Source organism: Zonotrichia leucophrys, chromosome 1A, assembly GCF_028769735.1.
Source record: "Zonotrichia leucophrys gambelii isolate GWCS_2022_RI chromosome 1A, RI_Zleu_2.0, whole genome shotgun sequence".
NCBI lineage: Eukaryota > Metazoa > Chordata > Aves > Passeriformes > Passerellidae > Zonotrichia > Zonotrichia leucophrys.
The window spans coordinates 24,008,558-24,029,072 of NC_088170.1; the positions used below are offsets into that span (position 1 = coordinate 24,008,558).

Genomic DNA, 20,515 nt, shown 5'->3' on the forward strand with positions numbered 1-20,515 from the left:
AGACATAAAACTGAGATTAGGGTACAGGAGCTGACTTTATCAGGCAAAACCACCAGCTCGTAGGTATGAAGCCCAGGTACAAATCAAGTGCAAGTAAAAATATTAAAAAGTTAAAAAACTAGATTCTGGGGATATTTTAACAGGAATCAACCACTGTGATCTTGTTGAACTAGAAGAGACTCTTTAGTTTCCTTGCTGTACCTTGTCAAAAGATTCTTATCTATCCTTGTCTGCAATGTTGGCCTTGTTTTGCTTGTGTGGAGATATTAACTGTACATTATTTTATCTTTTGCACTTCTCTTTTGTGTCTACATTGGTTTCAGGACAGAGCAGAACTCAGAGATAAACTGTTATATCACGAAGAAAAAATCTCACAACTCCCTCCACCTTTGCTACACATCCCCTCAGCAAACAGTTCACAGTACACATCAATAAATCATCCTTTCTTTGAAGCAAACTTGTCTTAAACACTCCTGATGACCAGTAAGGTGTAAATGAGGGCATTAGCAGCAAACACACTACTGCCAAGCAGTGTGACCCCACAAGGACAGTTATGCTATTGGTTTTTAAGACCTTTGGAGAGCAGGAGGAGAAGAAATACATTTGTTAAAAAGCACGGCTCAGGTCCTCGAGGGGCAGGCAGCGATGGAGCTGCAGTGCCGTGCTAATTGGTGCAACTGCCTGGCAAAATGTCTCTAAAATAACAGGCACTCAAGTTCAAGACCCTGTGGTTTCAAATATCCACTGCATAACCCAGACAGTATCTGGCTTATTAAAGGAGGGCACAAAACCAGGGAGGAAAAGACAACAACGGTACCTTTCCACATGGGCACTAATCTGGCCAGTGGGCAACAGCAGAGCCTCTTTTCCCCCAGCAGGCTGAGGCTTCTGATGAACTTAATGCTCTCTGAAGACTGTCTCAATTGAAATCAAACTCACTTATGACCTTTCCTCTGAGCAGCATGACAATAAAATCCATAATGAAAAGGCAGTCAAAGAGAAGACAGGAATATGATTTTTTAAAATGAATGTTTTATTCATGAAGTATTTCTAAAAATGTGTAAAATACACTCAAATATATTTGATTTGTTGACTGTAGCTAAAAATATAAAAATATACTTAAATGCATAAATTAAATTGACAATAGTAGCACAGTTCTGTGTTCACCCAGTGTTTGTTAGGAACACAATTATAAGTAATTATATTGCATATGAGCATGGAATAAATACTGAAGATGTTTTTCAGACACTTTACTCCAAGCACTGGCAAAGAATTTATGGCTAGCCAAATTTCTAAGTGGTGGGGTTTTCACTATAGTGTACTGCCCTGCTCTAGAGCAATATATATTTAGCTTCCTAATGTTACTTACAGTATTTCTCTAGCTTTCAAACAAACCAAGAAACAAGTAAACTGTCATGAATATTAGACTACCTGCTTTGCTGACACTGTGTGTGTTCCAGTTCCACAGTTTTTTCTCAATTAGCTGGTCCCTAGTCTCCAGCATTTCCTGCAAGCCTTAAAACAAAAAGTCCCAGTTTGAACCAGCTGTTGATCTGTGAGATCACTGATAACAAACCAGTTTGCTTTGGCCACAGAGGTGCTCACAACAGGTCAGGAGTTTGATTTTGTCAGTGTGAGGGAGACAATTGAGGGCATGGGGTCTACAGCAAGTTGTTCAAATACTGGGGTGAGCACTCATTTCAATTCAAAGTTACAGCACCCTGAGATTACAGGTCCCAGAGCTCACAGCTTCAGAGTCCAGACATCTGTGACAGGGCCATGAAGGGAGTGGTGATCATTCTATATTGCATTTTATTTACACAAACTGAATGTGAGAAGTACTGAAAGAAATCTGAATAAATGTTAAGCATCTGCCAAGGCACTCCTTGGGCATGAAGCTGTGGCTGTGGTAGGCTGTCTGTCTGAGTGTCAGATGCATTTCTCTGTTCTGTGGCCTTGGAGAGAGATGCTGATTGATTGATTTGATGCCCGTTGTTCCCATCCCTCTAGTTCATATATTAAATCTCAGGCTGAGGAGCACAGCTAAGTGCTCATGTACTCCTATCTGTCTAGTGTTTAACTTTGTGCTTCCAAAGAGTAAATAACCATATACATTATATAAACTTAAAGCTCACACATTTTCTTTTCTCTGTTCTACAATTGGAAGGAAATTCATTGCATATTATGGCACAAAATAATATTTCTGGCATTTTAGGCATTATTTATTGCTAAATAACTATAGCAGCAGAGAAAAATGTATAAAGTTGCACTTTTTGACATCTTCACAGTATGCCTATTTCTCTCACCCATTTTTGTGTTCCATTAGTAACAAAAAATATCATTTATCAACTCCAGCTATGTAAAATCTATTTTTTCCCTACAATTGCTAGTGGATCTTGTAATTTTATTGCACAGATTAAAAAAAATATTTATTACAATTTTTTAATTATTAAATAACTTTCAATACAAAAATTTGAATTAACCTAAAAACCCAACCCTGCAAGTGCTTCAGAAGTGGAACAGTATTTTCTTCAGGCAAGCATTCCAGTTGACTTTCATGAAAGTACTCAGGTAGCTTTGTGGACCATGCAGAGATTCAAAGGATGGGCTCCAAGTGTGCAAATCTTAGCTTATGGATCAGCAACAACACTAGCTTTGCTTTGTAACATTATTATTGGGAAACATCAAGAAAGGAATTCTGAACATCATCAAGGACATTCAAAAGATGTCTTTTTCCTTGAGAGCTGTCTTTGTTCAGCATACAAGCTCCCTCAAATCTATTTTTCTTACATTAACAATTTCCCATCAGTCCTGTTATTCAGCTTAGAGGCACAATAAATATAACTACTTATACTGATAAGTAGGTGTTGTATATTAAAAAAAATGCTACATAGATACTTTTTTACTTTTTCTCAGTGGATTTACACTGGTTTCATATGAGCAGAATTGGCTAGAGAGCAGAACCAGAGCAATAACATGTGTATACAGTCTCAGGTGTGACCTACTTGGGCAGAAATGTAAAGCTGCTCAAGAGCATTGTGCCAGAGTGTTTAAGGTCAGCTGTCATGTTATGAAGTGATGAGGAGGAAGAGGCCTATGAACAGTGTCCATTATTAGCTGGGAAAAAAGATGAAACTAGCTGTTTGCTATGACATAATTTTGGGTACACATATACAAACTCTGCAGCAGACAAGGGAGCTGAGAATGATAAAATAAACTGCAGAATGATGTGTGTCTCTGAAAATGATGAACAACACACATACAGAGCATACAATCAGACTTTTGCCCTCAGATCATATAGCATTGAGTGAGCTCCACTTCCCTCAGCATTAAAAAATGACGTGGTGATACAGAGTGTGAGGTAATTTATAGGGTACACTTGGTGTGTGTTAACAGTGTAATTGTACTGCTGGTAACTAACATGGTGATCTTCGTTCCTCAGCTACCCCTGCAAAAAAGAAAGGACCAAATGCAGTGCATGTAACACAACAGCAGTTGTGTTACAGCTGCATGAAAACAGCAGTTTTCACCATGCCTTAAGTGCAGAAGTTACGAGCCCAATCAACAATTGATCTAAAGCTACCAATGCTTGTTTGTCCTTGCTTGCTAAACTAGCCATCTAGCAAAGGAAATACAGAAAAGGAGGCATCTGCAGAAAATGTGCTCATTTCTTTGTGGTTTTGCTTAGGCTTTCCTCTGTGAAAATGTCTTCTACCCTAATGCTAGTTCCCTTCTTCTTTGGTTGCCATTAAGGGTGGTGAATTTTGAGGTTTGTGTGGTACCAAAGAGGATGCACAGGAGAGATGAGCAGTATTTTCATTCAGAAACACCTAAAAAGAATGACCAAGTTTACATGTTCTGAGCAGCTGTGACAGCTGATTTGAAGGGTGGCTTCTGAGGCATCTGAAGGTATTTGGTCAAGAAAGGATAACATTCCAGACGGAGTAGGAAGAGTGGAGTAACATGGATATGCACAGTCCTGCTGTGGCACAGGAGTTCCTCAGCTAGGCACTCAGTTAGCTGCTTACTGATTCTCAGAAGGCCTTCAGAAATATTTATTTTTCTCCAAAACAGAAGTGGAATTTAGGCACTTGTCTTCAGCAACATGCTACATTTTCTCTACGTAAAGTATGGGTAGATATATGAAAGAAGAACTATGAAGCCCTTTCTTCTTTTCATGGTGGAGATGAACTGTGTACTGGCTTTTCACTATTTGTTTGAGGAGCATTTTATAAAGATAAGTAATAGCTGAACAGAGTGTTTAGACCCTTGAATGACATGCCTCTTTGTAAAGGAGAGAGAGGCTGTGCACAATACACTTGGCTGCGCAGGATACCTGGTAAGTGCTCTTTGATTGTACTTCTTGCTGTCATTCAGTTCTTTTATTGATACAAAATTAAGTTGATATGTTTTGTATTTTAAACATGTTTTCAGCAATGAGCCCCTGCCTGGGGCATGGAGGTTGGAACTAGATGATCTTTAATGTCTCTTCCAACCCAAAACATAAGATGATTCTATGATCAGGACAGCCCTGCCAGCCTACATTCCCTGATGAACTTTTTTCCATTCTGGCTGCCCCTGTGGTGGTGACATCATGTAACATTCCAATGGAGAACTCTTTCTATGGAGACATGCTGGGGCCAAACTGTCCCACTGTGAAACCAAGTGGCATTTGAAAGATACCAACACTTGGGGCAAAGTGCAGCTTTATTCCAGTTGAGTAAACTGTGGGATATATACCTTTACATGTCTTTGTTTCAATGCTTGCCATCTCTCTACTTTTTTAGCTCTCGTGGTACAGCATTGTTTCTGATGAGCTATGGAAGTTGCCAGACTTCACATTCTCACAGGTTTGTTAACACAAATGTCTGAGGAGGGTCTTTGAACACCTTTCTTAATAAAAATTTTACACACATGGAAGTGCACAGACACAAGTTGTGGTCTGATTCTGCTCTCTTAAACCAGTGTAAAGAAACCAGTATGTGACCTGTCTCCCCCCAGAGTATGTGGTCAGAGAAAGGCCTGCTAGACTTCACTGCAGGTATGTTGTTTGATATTTTTCTACTATGTCACACTAGACTGAAATAGTTGCTTCTAGTGAGGTGAACCCTGTTTTGGTTGGTTGTTAATGAGTTCTGTAAAAGGTATGCCACTGTGATATGGGTTACTCCTATTTTTGTCAGATGAAAAGCAGTAAGTTTGAAGTGTAGAGTAGCATTGTAACTGCTATACAGGACTACTGTTCCCTTGCCTAATAGTAGCTTATTTCATCTGACAAACACTGAAATATTTTTTAAAAATGAGGTTCTCTGTATAGGACTTTTTCCATGTCATGCCAATAGCGCCCCAAATGCAGCAGTCCTGTTAGCCATACAACTTAAAATAGTTTATGTAGAACAGTTTATAAAAACTGTGATAAGAAAAAAATAGTATTATCTGAAGCATAATATTAATATAAACAATATAGAAAAAAATACATATTTACACAATGCCAAAATACAATTATATACATTAATATCTATTACATTTAAATTATATATCTTTTAAAAATCACCAGACCAATAAATTATACACAGTTTCATCCAAAAGGTCTGGCACCTTTCTGGTGCATGAAATACATACATAAAAAAACCAAAACAAAACCCCTAGTTCACAAATGTGTTCACAAAAGCAGATATCTCTAACATTCTTAGTGCCTTGAATAAACAGCATCTGAAAGCAAGGAAAAATGAGATTAGAAAAAGTAAACCAACACAGATTCAGTAGTGCTCTGAGAGTTGGCTGTGTGGGAGCAACACTGGCTGTGATGGATGCTACAGCTAAAGTTCAGATCCCACCTCTGCTTGGTCTCTCAATGTGTGAAACCTGATGTTTCAGTTCTTGGTCTCCTCCAAGCCTGTTCTACCTGTCTATGACAACTCTGACTTCTACAGGCTAGATCAAGAAAATCATTGGGATTTCTTATGATATAATCTTAATTCCTAATGTCCAAATTTGTGGAACTACTGAGATCCTTCTGTCTTGACCCTAAAAACTTCTACATCCTTTAGGAATCAGCTCTACCAAGGCACATGGTCACCACTGCTTACAGCTTCTCCACACTGGTCCTCTGGCCATGGACCCAGGAGGTGAAGGGCAGTGCTAGTGCCAGGTTTGCTACTCCTGCCACTCTTATCAGCAAGGGACTGGATACAGGCTAGGAAAAGGAGCCTACAAGGATGGGGAGTCTGGGGAGAAAGAAAGAGCAGAGCCTGGGACACTTACATTTTCCAGTCAAAGCAGATAGGAAGTCTCCCAAGGCTGCCTATATTGTCAACAGCAGATGAGGGTGATGCAGACAGAAACTGAACTCCATGAATGGCAGAAGAGCCCAGTGAGTACTGTCAGCATTCTCAGTTGCTTATGGATAGTGAGAGCATAAAGGTAAGGCAGGAGCAGGAAGTGATGTTATAATGACTACTAATGGAGAAAATAAAGACACAACTGCAAGAATGAAAAGAGCAGAGAGAACAAATGATGGTCCAGGAAGTAAAGAAATATCAACAGTTAAGAATAGCACAATTCCCCCTCAATTACATTGTCAGTGAGCTACTACATTTGAAACATTTTACAATTTGATAAACTTGCAGTTACCTCTGTGATACTCTGGATTCACATTTTCATATATTGGAAATAAGGGATTTTCTTGTTCACTGCGAAGTTTTCTGGCTCTTAACACATCTCTCACACATTGATGTAGATACACATATTGACACTGCAAAAGATTTGTTTTTAAGACACTGAGGAATTTTGTAATTTAATTTTATGTACTGTGAAAAATCATTATAAGCTAACTCCCTCAAAAAATCAAGGGTGGTGTTAAAAATTAAAATATAATTCTAAAATTAATCTCATTTTCACACTACAAGATCACCTCCCTTTAGAAATAATACCAGTAAAACATAAATGAACACAGTATGTTTTGACAGATTATGCCATTAGTGAAAGCTTTAGCAACTGTTAAGTGCACTTTCACATGGTGCTGTGTTGGATAGCTACTACTTCTGAATGCTTTGGTATAAAGTATATGTAGAAGAATGAGTATGCACAGGGAAGCATGCAGGAAAGACAAACAATTACCTGAGTTTTCTTTTTGTTCTGAAAAGAAATATTTTCCACAGAATTTTACAATAACATATAAATATTTCAGACAACTGTGAGAAACATAAATCTCTGAAAAAAATCAGAAAAATCTCTGAAAAAACTATTTTTTTTCAGATCCAGTATAAGTTCTAAGATTGATTCTGACTATGCAGCAAATGACAGTCTTTTCTGAAGAGTGCCTTTCATAGAATAGAGCTAAGGTGACATTCACAACCAAAGTAAGGAGGGTCAGCATGTTATTGACTGTTGATTACTCACCAAACTGTCTTAAGAGAATAGCTTATTAAACTTTCATGTTTTGCTCCTCTTTGTGGTTTATGACATAGGTCATAATAGTCTTTCAATTAGTGCAACATGGTACCCAAAAGTCAGGCTGAGCATATTTATATATCAAGGTGTACCTTTTTAATATTATCTCAAAAACATAATTTCTCCAATAAGTGTGTGTATTTTTTCCCCCTCACATCTTTAGCCATTGCTCTGTGTCTTTCTCTCAGTGCTCTGGGAAAGTGAGGATATCTGCCTTTATGCATATGCAGCTGCTCTTTCTGCAGAGCTGAACCCTGTACCCCACCACCAACACGATGAAAAGTTGGCCAAGCATGGAGACTTCCTTAGGCAAAGACCATTTTTCAACTGGAATGGTTACTGCTGCTGGAGCATGCTGCCTTTTGAGCTGATGCACAGAGTTTTCCCTTGCCTGTCTCCGCCTCCAGTCCCTTGTCTTAGACAAGGCTGCGCCAAGTCTGAGGCAGAAGCATTGTTTTGTTGCTGCTGGTTTCCTGTGACTGAATACTGCCAAGTATGATGGTACTGTGGCCTTCGACTTTTGTGTGGACCTGGCTGCCTTTTGACTCAGATGTCATGCCAAGCTCATGCCAAAGGCAGGTTTTGTATCACACAACTTTAGTTGTTTATAAGTCAAATTTAGGCTCTTGAGGTTTTTGCTTCTTTTTTCCAGCTAGGGAAAAAGAACCATCCTCCTGAGATGTCTGTCTGCCTTTGCAGACTACAGATGATGGGGAATGTAGGAGGATCTGTCTCTGAAGATGCAGAGACTAGACTGGGAACCTGTCTCCTCTCCAAAAGAAGGTCTTCTGCAATTAAGATATTTCCATGAGCCCCTTTGTTTTGTGTTCCCAGCTGGGCCTCTCTTTATACCCATATGAGACATTTAATCTATCAGAAAACACTGTCACCGACACATTGGTTTCCAAATTGCAGCAAAGAGCTCCATTAGTATCAAGCCACAGGCAGACACATCAAACTTGTTCTCATTCTTCTTTTAACGGTTCACAGGGAAAATGTACAGAGTAACTCCACAAGTGAACACCTTTATTAAATCAGCTCCTAAATGTTTAGCTTCTATCAGTATAACACGATTTTCTTGCCATTTTAAAAGCACTAAAGAAATACAAAACATTTACTTTTTCTAAACTTCGAGAACAAATGTACTTGCTTTTCCATAGTATGTTAGGAGAATGACAGTCAACTTTCCAGAATCATTGTAATGAAAATGACAGAACAGCTCAAAAAAACATAAACTGCAAAGGCACAAGGTCACAGTGGCCAGAGTTTTAAAATTGCATACATCTAATTTTCTCTGTCCTGCATTCCTCTTTCCTATTATGCCAACCTATCTGTCTGGTTTAGGCTTGTCTTTCAAACTCATCCCTGAAGGACCTATCTCCACTTAAAGCTCATTTACTGGACTCTGCAGTGAAGCAACTGTGAGCTGTTGAGTGCCTGATGCATAATGCTGCTGGGGTGATTATGGGCCTGGGCAAAAAAAAGGAGAAATCTACAGGAAGCATAACTGCAACTTGTTATGGTTTGGACCTTCTCTAAGAGAGCCAATGGAAAAAGACTTGAACTGGAAATTCTCACAGAGCTAAAATATATTTAATTCGTATTTCACAGTGGAGTAAGTGCAAAGTGCTTTGAGAGCCTTTAAGATGAGACTGATTATTACATACTGTAGGCGTAGCAGGCTATCCAAACCTTACCTCTGTCTGAACCATGTGAACACGGTGAAGCCTTAGATCATGGACTGCTGCATAAATGTCAACAGTGTCCTTCGAATCCAGCTGCTGCAGAATTCGGTCCAGTGCAATGAATGTGCCAGTCCTGCCAACACCAGCACTGGAAAAGAAAATAAACCAAGAGATTTAAAAGCAGATGGATTAAAGCATTCACTATCTTCATGTGATACTTTTGTGAAGTTCAGATCTCCAGGGTGAGAAGCAAGTTGTTCAAATGACATCTTTGGGTCTTTAAACCCTTTATAAGGTAATTAATTTAGGAAGGAAGAAAGGATAGTAATGGTAGAGGTATCTCTGCTACTGCCTGCACTGCACTGCTTTCTGCTGATTAACCCAGTCATTGAGATACACTGAAAGATTGCACCTGACTCTAACTTTGAAACCTCTTCTCTCCAGAGCTGCAGCTGTGGGACACAGCAGACATCTGACATGCTGCAGCACATGCTGTCCAGGCAGACACAGGCAGGGTCATGTAAGACACAAGCCTCAGTCCATATAATGGTGGAGGGCTCAGATACTACAATCAGGTACTACCAGTGAACATATGGCTTTATCAGAAGATACAGCACCAATTGCTCTCTTTCTCCCTCTGTAGCCCTATACTCTGCTGCAGTTATCTGGCCAGTGGATAACAGATCAGGCAGTTCAATTTTGCAGTTTTTTATGCAAGTGTAGTGGTGCACCACAGAACTGAGAGAAAACTGCAGTCCTGTGACTGCCAGGGATGGAAAAAGCAGAAGAGCATGAAAAGGCAGTAGGAAAAGGGAATCTCAGTCAGAATGGGGGAAGGATGGATCTGTCAGCTAGTCTCAACATCCACACATAGTCAGATTCACCCCTGGTATATCTTACCTTTTAAACACCCCTTTGTGATTCCAGTGATAAGCCACAACAGCAGCATGTGGGCAATTTAAGAATGCAAAAGCTGATGAGCAGTGGCAGCTGCTGACACTTTCATGCTCTGCAGTGGTACCATAGAGACACAATGATTCTCTAAGAATAATTTTTGAGCCATCTCCAGGATGAGGTTGTGGGTGAATGCATGTGCCCTGGGAATACTGCTCTGATGTCTCTGGAAACCTAAGACCATCAGCTATCCCTCAGATTCTACAGCTGCCCATAGTCTAACAGGGATGAAGATCTGGGATCTTCCCAAGGGTAGGCACAAGGGCTCTGTCCCACTGACATTTTGCTGCTGCACATACCTGCAGTGTACAATAGTTGGTCCTGTGTCTGGGGTCCTGTTGATATAATCTCTTACAGTTCTGACAAACTGGATCAGGGATTGGGTGGTCTCTGGCACACCATGATCCGGCCATACAGTGTAGTGGAAGTGACGAATGAGCCTCGTTGAGTCAAGCTGCTCTTCCTGTTGGGATTCAAAAGTGTGGGTCATCAGGACAAGAGAGGAAGGGACACATAGAACAGGTACCCACAGAGAAAATGCTACAGCTTCCACCAGAGGGTAGTCAGGCATGATGCAACTATGGTACAGCAGAATAAACCTTCCTAATTTAGCCTTGCAAGTGTTTTAAGCCAATTAATCAGGAAAGAAAAAAATGCAAACATACACTGCAGATTTTAAACTCTCGTATTGTCCACTCTGGGAGCACTGATTCAGACATCATCTCAACAATCAGGTCTCCATAGTACAAGGAATCCTGGTCATGGGGCCAGTATTGATCACACTTGACCTGCAGGGACACAAGGAAAGACAGATTTAGTGGTCAAAATAGCTACAAACAATGCCACCATCCTGCACTGGCAGAAGCAGACTTCAGACCTCTTGGGCCTGAGGATGAAGGAAGAAAGGCAGCAGCTGAATTCAGAGAGAGATGCAACTCTGCCATGTCAATAAGAAGGGTCTGGCATGGGAATGGGTTAGCATGGGGGTAGGAAGTGGAAGTTCTCATAATTCATTTGTGATGGAGGGAATGAGAAGCACTTCATTGATGCCTTCTTATAGGGCATATTTTCTGTGCAACACTTCTCAAATCTCTGCTGGGATGAGAGCCATGCCTCCAGTGCCCGTTGCTCACCTCTTGCTAAGACATGGCAGTAAGGTCCCACTTGGAACCAGTGAGATGCAGAAGGATACATATCCTATTCTGTGGTGGCTTTCACCCTCTCCTCAGGAAAAAATGGTAAGCTGAGGGGAACTGACCCTATATGTGCTACTAGAGGATCACTACTTCAAGTTTGTTTAATCTTCTTACAGATCTAGTCACTGTCTTACAAAGGGACAGGACGTGGTCATACCTGGGGAGGTATGCTACACCTGCATTCAGGAAGAGTGTTAAGTGCATGAGTGGTCTCTTTGCTAACTCCATTAGGACATATATCAGAGATAATTTGATGTATTTACTGATCAACATTGGCTCTCCAGAGCTTATATTTAAAGTAGAAGTTCATCCGAGTTGATGTGACAAACAGGCACTTTTTGTTGGTGGTACAGGCACTTTTTGTTGGTGGTTGTCCTTCTGCATGCTGAAGAGAATTGTCTAGTGAACAAAGTACTGGATTAGAGACTAGAAGCACTGAGCTCTGTTCCTAATTCTAGCCTTGACATGTTGCATGATCTTGAGACAGTCTGTGTATCCTCATTTCACAGCCTTCATCTGTCTCCAGTCTTTATATTACACCTTTTCCTTCATGCTGTGTATCTCTTTGACTGGGCTCTTTTTGGCTTTAGTGTGATGAAAATAAGAAGCAAAAACTTTTAATAGATGTTAAAGCAGACATTAATAACAAAGAAGAGTCACTGCTTACCCGGCCCTTCTCAACACACTGGGTTACCATGACAATATTGTGAACATTTTGCTCCCATGCCATCTTCCAGAACTCATCTTTAGTTCCAGGCAAAGGGCCCTGAGTTGCTATGTATTCCCTGCGGAAATTATTGCCCTGCAAATAAAGAGAACTCCATTAGTTTCCAAAAAGGCAGAAAAAAAAAATCTAACAACTGAATAAGGCTTGGGATTGCAGACAGGGCTCTGCAGCAACCCTTCCTGGGACAATAGTTTTGAAAGCTAAATTGTTGCCTTGGACCCAAAAGCAAGTGACTGATTGGAACAGAGAGAAGTAAGAGATGGTGGCAGTTTATCTAAATACTGTCCTTTTCGTGACAGTCAAAGCTTTCCATTGTTCTTTTGTGTTCAGCACAGTCCCAAGCACTTTTAAAACTGCTAGGGGTTTTTGTTTTATTTATCATTTTTAATAAAGTAGCTGAGTTCTGGCTTGAAATCTGTATTGCTAAAGCCACTGCTATTATCAATCATAACTCTTTGGCAAAGGGCATTAATTTAATTTCAGCCAGTTTTGTCACCCTGCAAGGTGCCAATGCTGTCAGGATGAGCTACAGCTCTACAGTGAGGATGCCACCTGCAGTGATAGCTACAGTTGTTGTGGACACTGTATAAAACCAGCGACCTTTAAAAATATGTCCTTGGCCAATTAGACTTGCTATCTTACATAACTATAGCAATGCTAGAAAGTGTCCTTAAGTGCTGGGTAAATCACTCACAGTTAACTTAATGGTAGTCAGCCACAGTCTTTCAGCACACCCACAAAATGAGTTCTTATTTTCTTTAGCTCAAGTGAATCAAGGAAGAGGGAGGGGAGCCTTAACCATCCAGCTTTATATTCAGTTTTAGACGACGGAAAAATTACCACTGGAAGGAGGACTGTAAAACACCACCCTTGAGTCACTTACTGGTATGTAGCTTGCATTAATGTAGTCTGAGCAAGGGTCATCATCCACATTGGAAAGCTTCACTCTTGATGTATCATCTAGCAAGAAATTGATTACAAGAGGCTCAGGGCTAGGTCTTGATTTTCATTCCCTCTCAGCACTTACAGAAATGTGTTTGTGAAAGGACTGCCAGCACTATTACAAGATTTTATATGAAGAGCTAATTTATAAGGAATAACTGCTGGTTTTACTGCCTCTTTAATCTGTGAGTGCTGTGGAGTGTTCCAGAGACTAGGAGATAGATGGGTAAGAAGGATGAAATAAATATACTGAATTTCCTCTGCTGAGCTGCATAGGATTTGTTATGACAACAAAAGGGCCAAAATAGCATCCTCCTTTGATCCTAACAGCAGTATGGTGTACTGGGAAGTAGTGCCCAGCTCTGCCCTTGAAAGAACAGTTGCGTTCTCAGTGGTGTTCTGAGCTAATGCTGAGCAGGCCAAACATCTTCTGTAGGTGAAGGGCCCTCTGTATAGAAACATGTAGTGCCTGAGGTGCCAGGACACTGATTCATAAGATGGTGCCATGTTGGATCTCTGTCAGGTGTCATTGCTGGCATGAGCAGGCAGGACACAGGAGAGGCTGTGCTGCCAGCACATGCCACATCCATTAGTGGGGATGTGGAGCAGTGAGTTATGTGGTGTTCCTCCTCAATGTTCTACCTCCAAAATGACAGGTAGGAGATTAAAGGGGGAAACTCTCAACAACAGACGGGTCTTGCCTGAGAGGAACAAGGTTAACTTACACACCTTACCATGCAGAATCACACTAGCTCTATATTGTATAGTAGGTTTAGTGTACACTGAAGAACAAAGATTTGGCAAGGCTGTCAAAGAGCACTGAATGGATGATACTCCATGTAAAAAATCCTACTGTTATTTCTACTATCCTTGTTATCAGCAGTGACTGAATGCCCCTAATAGCTGGAGCTTTTTCTCCCTGGACTGAATGCTAGTCATTACACCTCTAGTGTGAAATTAAATTACTGATCTGTGTGAAGCCATTCAGGGCCATGCATCATCTGCCTCCTAGCACAAGAACCTGAGCTGGCACAGATATTTCATCTTGGACAGAAAGGAGGAAAGGGATTGACTGCACTCTTTTCCACTAGGCTTGCTGAAAAAGAAGTGAAAAATAGCTAGTGTGATGCAATATTACACAACCAAAGCTAAAACTCACAGGGCAATATATTATTGTATCGATTTTTCCCTCTGTTCTCTGGCAGAAGTGCTATGTCACATGTCTGGTTTCGACCCACATCTTTCAAGTCCTGCAAAAAAGGAATAGGAATAAAATGTGAAGTGAAAATAATTAAAGGACAAGACAACACAAAGGGAAATAGTGTTCATCAGCTATCAAAGGCCATGTACAGAAAACCAGGTGCTTTTTTATAAAAAAACAAACTGAAATTACATAGGTAATCATACTGTTTTAAAGCAAGTGCATGGCTGGTGGGTACCTTCCATACTTTTCCCACAGATGTGCCATACAAACAAATGCTCCTAATCTCAGCCAGACAAGTATCAGGCAGAGGCTGCCAACCAGAACATGCCTAATGAAGAGCTGGTTTCTGCACATGGACAAGTGGAGTTCAAATGAAATGCTCCATCTTTTTTGGATTTGTGTAAATAATACAAACAAATGCAGGCCTTTCTAATACATTAACCAGTTGACTCAGTCAGCCCATCCCTTCACAAAGCAAGTCCTTTGCCTAGGTTAGGATCCCACCTCATACTCCTTGGACAGAAGGTAGTTGGAGTCTGCTTGAAGTTTGGTGAAGTGTGCTTCAAAGTGACTGACTTTGATCGGACTGAAATATTCAACAGGAGGAAGAAAATCACAGGATGAATCACAGTCATAATTTATCCAGCTGGCTACCAAGAAGGTTTTAGGTATTAATTTTTTCTTTTTACCTGGAAGTTTTCCGGTATCTGAAAATTATTTCAAAAGAAAAAGAAACACTTCATCAGTAAGTGATCAGATGGCTCTGTTCAACCACAATGCTATGTTAAAAAACCAAACTTTTTACATTACCCTTTTTGCCCCAAGTTCAAATGGACTGACAGCGGCCTGTCTCTGCGAATGTTCAGCCTCGCTGTAGGTCTCTCATGGCCATTGCTGGAACAGAAAGAAGATATTCTGTTATATCATTAAGTTTTGAAACTGGTAAGTGCTGGCAATGACATAAGTTATACTTTCTTAAATTTCTTTTTTTGCAGTTTACCATTTTCCATGTGTTTTGATTTTTGGTTCTGATCCTGTGACACTGCTCTTAGCTCAGGCTCAGAGTTTTCTTGTTGAAACACTCACAGCCCAGTGCATCATTAAGGAGGGTGCCCTGTGCTAAGATGGAGCCTAAATCAGTTGATTCTCTACATGTGGAGGAACATGGAGGTAGATTTGCAGAGCTGTAAAAGGTCTACAGGTTCTAGCACATCCACTCTGCAGACCAGGCCTGTAGCAGATGCCCACATTCATGGCAGGAGTGAGCGGCATAACCACAACAGGCTCTGGGAAAGCCACAGAAATGGCACTCACTCCACACAGCTAGTGTTGCCTTTCATCTTTTTGCTGCCATCTCCTCCTTCAAGACATCTCCCTTAGAGAACACTTTCTCTTTACATCTGATGTGGGAAAACAATAGCAGTATTACTGCCATCCTGCTGGGTATATAGCTCACAACAAGAAACAGCATTCTATAATGAAGTTTATCCATTTTGGCTAAAAGCCATGACTAGTCAGAAAATAGATTTTGTTTCAATCTGAAATTCTGACAAATTCAAAAACATATCAACTTAATTTTGTATCAGTAAAAAAACTAAATTTCAGACTTGCAGTGTTTCCCATGCACTGGAAATGTTGAGGTTTTTTTCTAATTTCAGAAACTACAAAGAATTTCACATTTCTCAGTCATGCAAAATAGTTTAAATGGATAAAGATTTTCAGTCAACATACAGTATCTAATTTTTTAAAAATATGTAAGTTCACTATTTAAGATTCATCTGTAATGTGAAACATACAACTATAACTGACAAAAAATGAGAAGCAAAGTTTGAACTAATATTTTGGACACTGAGGTAATGCCACATTTCACTATTTTTGAATTGAAATGATAAAGTCTAAATGAACAGTTTCAAAAGCTTCCCATCTACAATGCAGATGCAATTAATGTGAAACACTTCATTTTTTGACAAAATACATTTTTTCCCAGAAGATAAAATTTGAATGATAAACCATTTTTTATTCAGAACTATTCAGACTCCTACTGCAAACTAAAAGTTACAAGGATCCTCTATGACATAATTCTGACACCATTTGAATTAAGCATATATAGATTCCTTAATATGCAAATCATTATTTGTATACTTAGTGTGTACAAAATTTGGGGGAACATAGATTTTGTCTGTTGAACAGTTCAGTGCATCCATCCAATTTTTAGCTATACCTAATAAATTGTATTACTTAGGTGAATATAATTTGACATGACTTCAATAACGGAGACTGACAAAGGGAGTCAGCTTACCCAACTTTTTGTCTGCAGACAAATAAAGCAGTAACAGCCACCAACATCACAATCAGAAACAAGCCAGCACTCACACCTTCAATAACTCCAAAGAGAGGCTCTAGAACAAAACAGTGTATTTATGTATCTTGAGGAAAGGATCAAAAGAATCAGAGAATCAATAACTTTCAGGGGTTCTGTTATTATCAGCTGAAGAAAATGGCTAAATACAAGGAAATCTAAGGCATTAAAACACTTAGCTAAAACCTGGCCTTGACCTTCTGTCCTCATTTTTTCAAACCATTAAACAAAATTTTTCACTCCCAACCACAGTAAAAGAAAGCAAAAACTCCATTACATGGGAGTGGTTCTCTTGCAGTTAGAAGCTTTCTTGGTGATAGCCTCACTGAGCATTTTTCCTTTTCTCTACTTTCAGCAGCTCTGTCAAGCAGTCCTCTGAATTTTCCAGTAGAGGCAGATAAGCTAAGTCAGTTTCCTCTCGGAGCAGCTCTCAGGACACGTACAACAAGCTTTGTTCCACTCCTTACAAATAGCTCTAGATGCCAGAGTACTCTTAGGCACAATATGTAATCACATGGCACAGTCACTGAGACCAGCCTGAAACCAACCTGCCTCTGTAGTGATCGGTAAAGAGAAGAAGGTGTCTGCAAAGAGCGGTTTAGGAAGTTCCTTTGGGTCTTCACTGAAAAGCTGAGTAAAAGCTCGTATGCTGATTCTAGAAAATACAGTAAAAAAATGGCTTATCAGATGTTCAGAACCAACAGCAGAAAAGTAAAAACTCATTTGCCCCTTTGAGACAAGGAAAACCTTTCCACTGTTTCCACTGACCACAGATAATTCTTAATACAGACACCTGATTTAATCAGTCTTCTACCTAATTAATAATACTGATCCCTGAGTTAAATATGGGAGACTACAGCCAGTACAGGTGGAGGGCCCTGAGGTACCCTGGCAGAGGTAACAGATGGGGCTCTGGCTGCAGGCACACACAGCCTGACCATGTCTAAAGGCAGGACTAGCAGAAGCTGCAGAGGAGAGAGGACTCAGAAATGCTTCTCAGGGGGGACACACTTTCCCTTCACTTGGCTGGGCACGACTGTGCTAATGGATAAATGTCATAGTCCTCTTTGCTCTCGTGGTAATGTGGGCATTTCCCAGACTGAAGTTTTGGGAAATGTGCACTAATGAGAGCAGCCTATAGTAGGCTAGCACTATTTTAATGATGATGAAGCTGAGAGGCACAATGGATACCCCTTGGCATGTGTCTTCTGTCCAGTGGCTTTTCAGTAAGCAGCTTGCAGGTCTCTTGGGACAGCATTTGCTGGGGGGGGGGTGTCACTGAGCCACACTGGAGCTCATGTTTGGTCTCACAGCCAGTGTAACTGCTGAGGCTGGTCTTGGCAGTCATCCTCTTCTACATCCTACAGCTAACCTGGACCTAGCTCTGGAGCCTGAGAATGGTGCCACAGGATAGAATGGCCTCCAGTTTTTTCTAGCTTGCTCCAAAAGAACAAGTGGGGTAGTTCTGCCGGACTGAGTGAAGCATGCTTGTCTTCTTCTTGCCTTAATTTAGCCAGTTGTCTTCAGTCTTTCCAAAGAAATGTTGAGCAGCAATAGGAGAGCTTCCCATCAAGTTGATGTAAATAAATAAACCTATTCACTGCATAGAATTTTGTGCATAACTAATCATATCATTCCTATGCTAGTGGATGACAGGTTCTTACCTATGGAATAGGGCCATGGATAATAAAGCTTTCATAAATTTGCAGTGAAACACAAACAACATTGTACAATGCAGTCACTAATCTACTGAAGCTCAAGTGGATGAGGCACCCAGATGACACCAAGCCTAATATAAGAGCACAACTACCAATATGAGTCTAACCTGTACGCAGTTCGAGGCTTTAGAGGTCCATCACAGAATTTCTGGTGATCTGGATCACACTTTCCTCCCAGATTTTCCATTTCTCCTCCAAGCTTAATGTCAAAGCTTTTGTAGTCACTGTCAGGGTTTTCAGCACAGCTACTGGCAAAATAATTTGTCTGGTAGATGCGTATAGAATCATTGTGTTTGTAGTCCAGGTAGGAAGGTAACGGGTGCTGCTCATCGGGCTTTGGTCCTTCACTGCCTACGCCATGTGCAGAGAAAGACAGAAGGTTTAGATGCCACAGCCCTTAATGTTATGAGGTTTATAGGTTCAAGCTCTTGACAGGCACATTCTTATCCAATTTTCTATTTCTTGGAGACTACCTCATGAATACAAAGCTACAATGGTTAGAGTACCTTGTTTCTAGTACCAACCTTTCTATTATTTTTTAGGCAGATTTCCTCACAAGTCCTCAGTGCAACTTTTGCTGCAATAGGCATGCACAGGTCAATTGCTATGACTTTTTTCCTGCGCTGTTGTTGGGAGTTTTTGTGATCCAGATTCCTGGATCCTACTACTAGCTATTTTAAAAAGAAATAAAAAAACCCATAAACTGACAACTCTACTGTATATAGAGAAAAACTATAGTAGGAAATTGCAGGGACCCCCTGAATGTAAATTCACAATACTGGAAGAGACTCAGATAGGCAAAGCTATGGCAATGAGTAGTCCTTCTCAAAGAGCTTTATAGTTTGCCCAAACATGACAAAGCAGACAGTGGAAATATTATCTGGTTTTTTTTTTTCCTAAGGGCTGATGGACAGAGAGATTAAGAAACTTTCATAAAGGTCACAAAATATGTCCTGGTATGCCAGTAAATAAAGCCACTTCTAAAAACAAGGTATAAATTGTTGAGACATGTATCTGATTTGGCAGACACACATCTCAACAATAGGTCAGCTGTAGAAAGGGAGGTTCACATGCATGTCACAAAATCCACTTCTGTTCTGCTTTATAGTGCTGCATGCAAAGTCATTTTCTTCAGTTAGCAGACATCACCTGGCAGACCTGTGGTTTCTCCGCATGGTTTACTGAGACTCTCCAAAGGGGTGGCCTTTTAGTGTTCACACCTAATATTTAAACTACCTTTCAAAATCTATGCACAGCAAGGCACAGATCTGTGTTCACTGGCAATGGCAACCAACATAAGCCTTTGACTACAAAAATAGTCTGAACATACATGACAGTGTAATCTAGAGTACTGCTTCTCTCTGAGCTCTGTAGCTGCTACAGACTCTCTGAGAATAGGACTCTCTACATCCTCAGGCTAAGGAGGAAGTATAGATCCAAAACCTGTATGACACTCAGCCATTAGATGAGGAGAAACCCTGTTGCTGTGCAGTGATAGGGATGTACTTCCCCATGGAAATTTTATTGGCTATGGAGAGAATAGCATTAAATCATGACACTTACCATCAGCCTCCCTCACAACCACAGTAAAGTACTTCACAGCTCCATTAGTATCACTAAACCAGCTGCAGTTAAAAGTGAAGTTGATGGAGGATTTGGTAGTCAGCACCTCTTTTTTGTTCACTCGTACATCTGGAGGTGGCTGAGGAGGACCTGAATAATTAAATAAATAAAAAATAAATACAAAATAGAGAAAAGGCATTACCTATGTACTTGCTGTGAGCCAGACCTAATGAGGAAAATGCAACTTATAATAAATCTTGGTTGCCTGGACCTAAGTTTCTGATTCCACTCTCTTAGCAATCAAGAAAGCGTCTTCACCTCCCACAGTGAAACTGCCAGAAGATGAAACAAGCCAGCAGTGTGTTCACCATAATAGGAGTGACACCTCCTCAGTATAAATTCCTGCAGAAGCCCACATGGAAATGCATTAAAATTGTGTCAAGCCTATGAAAGCAGAAATTGTAGCTGCTGAAAACAACACAGTTTTAAGCCAAGCATTTGGAGGCCACTTAACATACTCACTATAGACATTACCTATTTCAAGCATATATATTTCTGCTTTCTTTTCCAGAGGAACAGCCAGGGTTAGCCAGATAGAACACTCAACTACAGAGTACCATTTTCTAGACTGACTGCAGAATCTCCATAGGAAATGTTCTTTGTATGATACAAAACTATACTTTGAACATTGACATAGTAGAAGTAAATTGGAAAG

The 20,515-nt window shown here is 40.3% G+C and overlaps 1 protein-coding gene across 3 annotated transcripts in view; it reads right to left on the reverse strand.

Moving 5' to 3' along the window:
- Positions 1-1,020: 1,020 nt before the first annotated feature.
- Positions 1,021-20,515, reverse strand: part of PTPRB (protein tyrosine phosphatase receptor type B) — a 47,605-nt gene continuing 28,110 nt past the window's right edge. For 2 of the 3 annotated variants that reach the window (XM_064701940.1, XM_064701938.1), the window contains 14 exons: positions 19,801-19,950; positions 18,345-18,588; positions 17,068-17,174; positions 16,460-16,559; positions 14,971-15,054; positions 14,850-14,867; positions 14,665-14,746; positions 14,116-14,206; positions 12,898-12,974; positions 11,955-12,089; positions 10,757-10,879; positions 10,391-10,554; positions 9,150-9,285; positions 1,021-6,754 (listed from right to left, as the gene is read on the reverse strand). In XM_064701940.1, coding sequence (XP_064558010.1) covers positions 6,608-6,754; positions 9,150-9,285; positions 10,391-10,554; positions 10,757-10,879; positions 11,955-12,089; positions 12,898-12,974; positions 14,116-14,206; positions 14,665-14,746; positions 14,850-14,867; positions 14,971-15,054; positions 16,460-16,559; positions 17,068-17,174; positions 18,345-18,588; positions 19,801-19,950 — 1,658 coding nt within the window. In that variant the 3' untranslated portion in view covers positions 1,021-6,607. The remainder of the gene's footprint in view (positions 6,755-9,149; positions 9,286-10,390; positions 10,555-10,756; positions 10,880-11,954; positions 12,090-12,897; positions 12,975-14,115; positions 14,207-14,664; positions 14,747-14,849; positions 14,868-14,970; positions 15,055-16,459; positions 16,560-17,067; positions 17,175-18,344; positions 18,589-19,800; positions 19,951-20,515) is intronic. The other variant, XM_064701939.1, reaches the window with a different exon arrangement.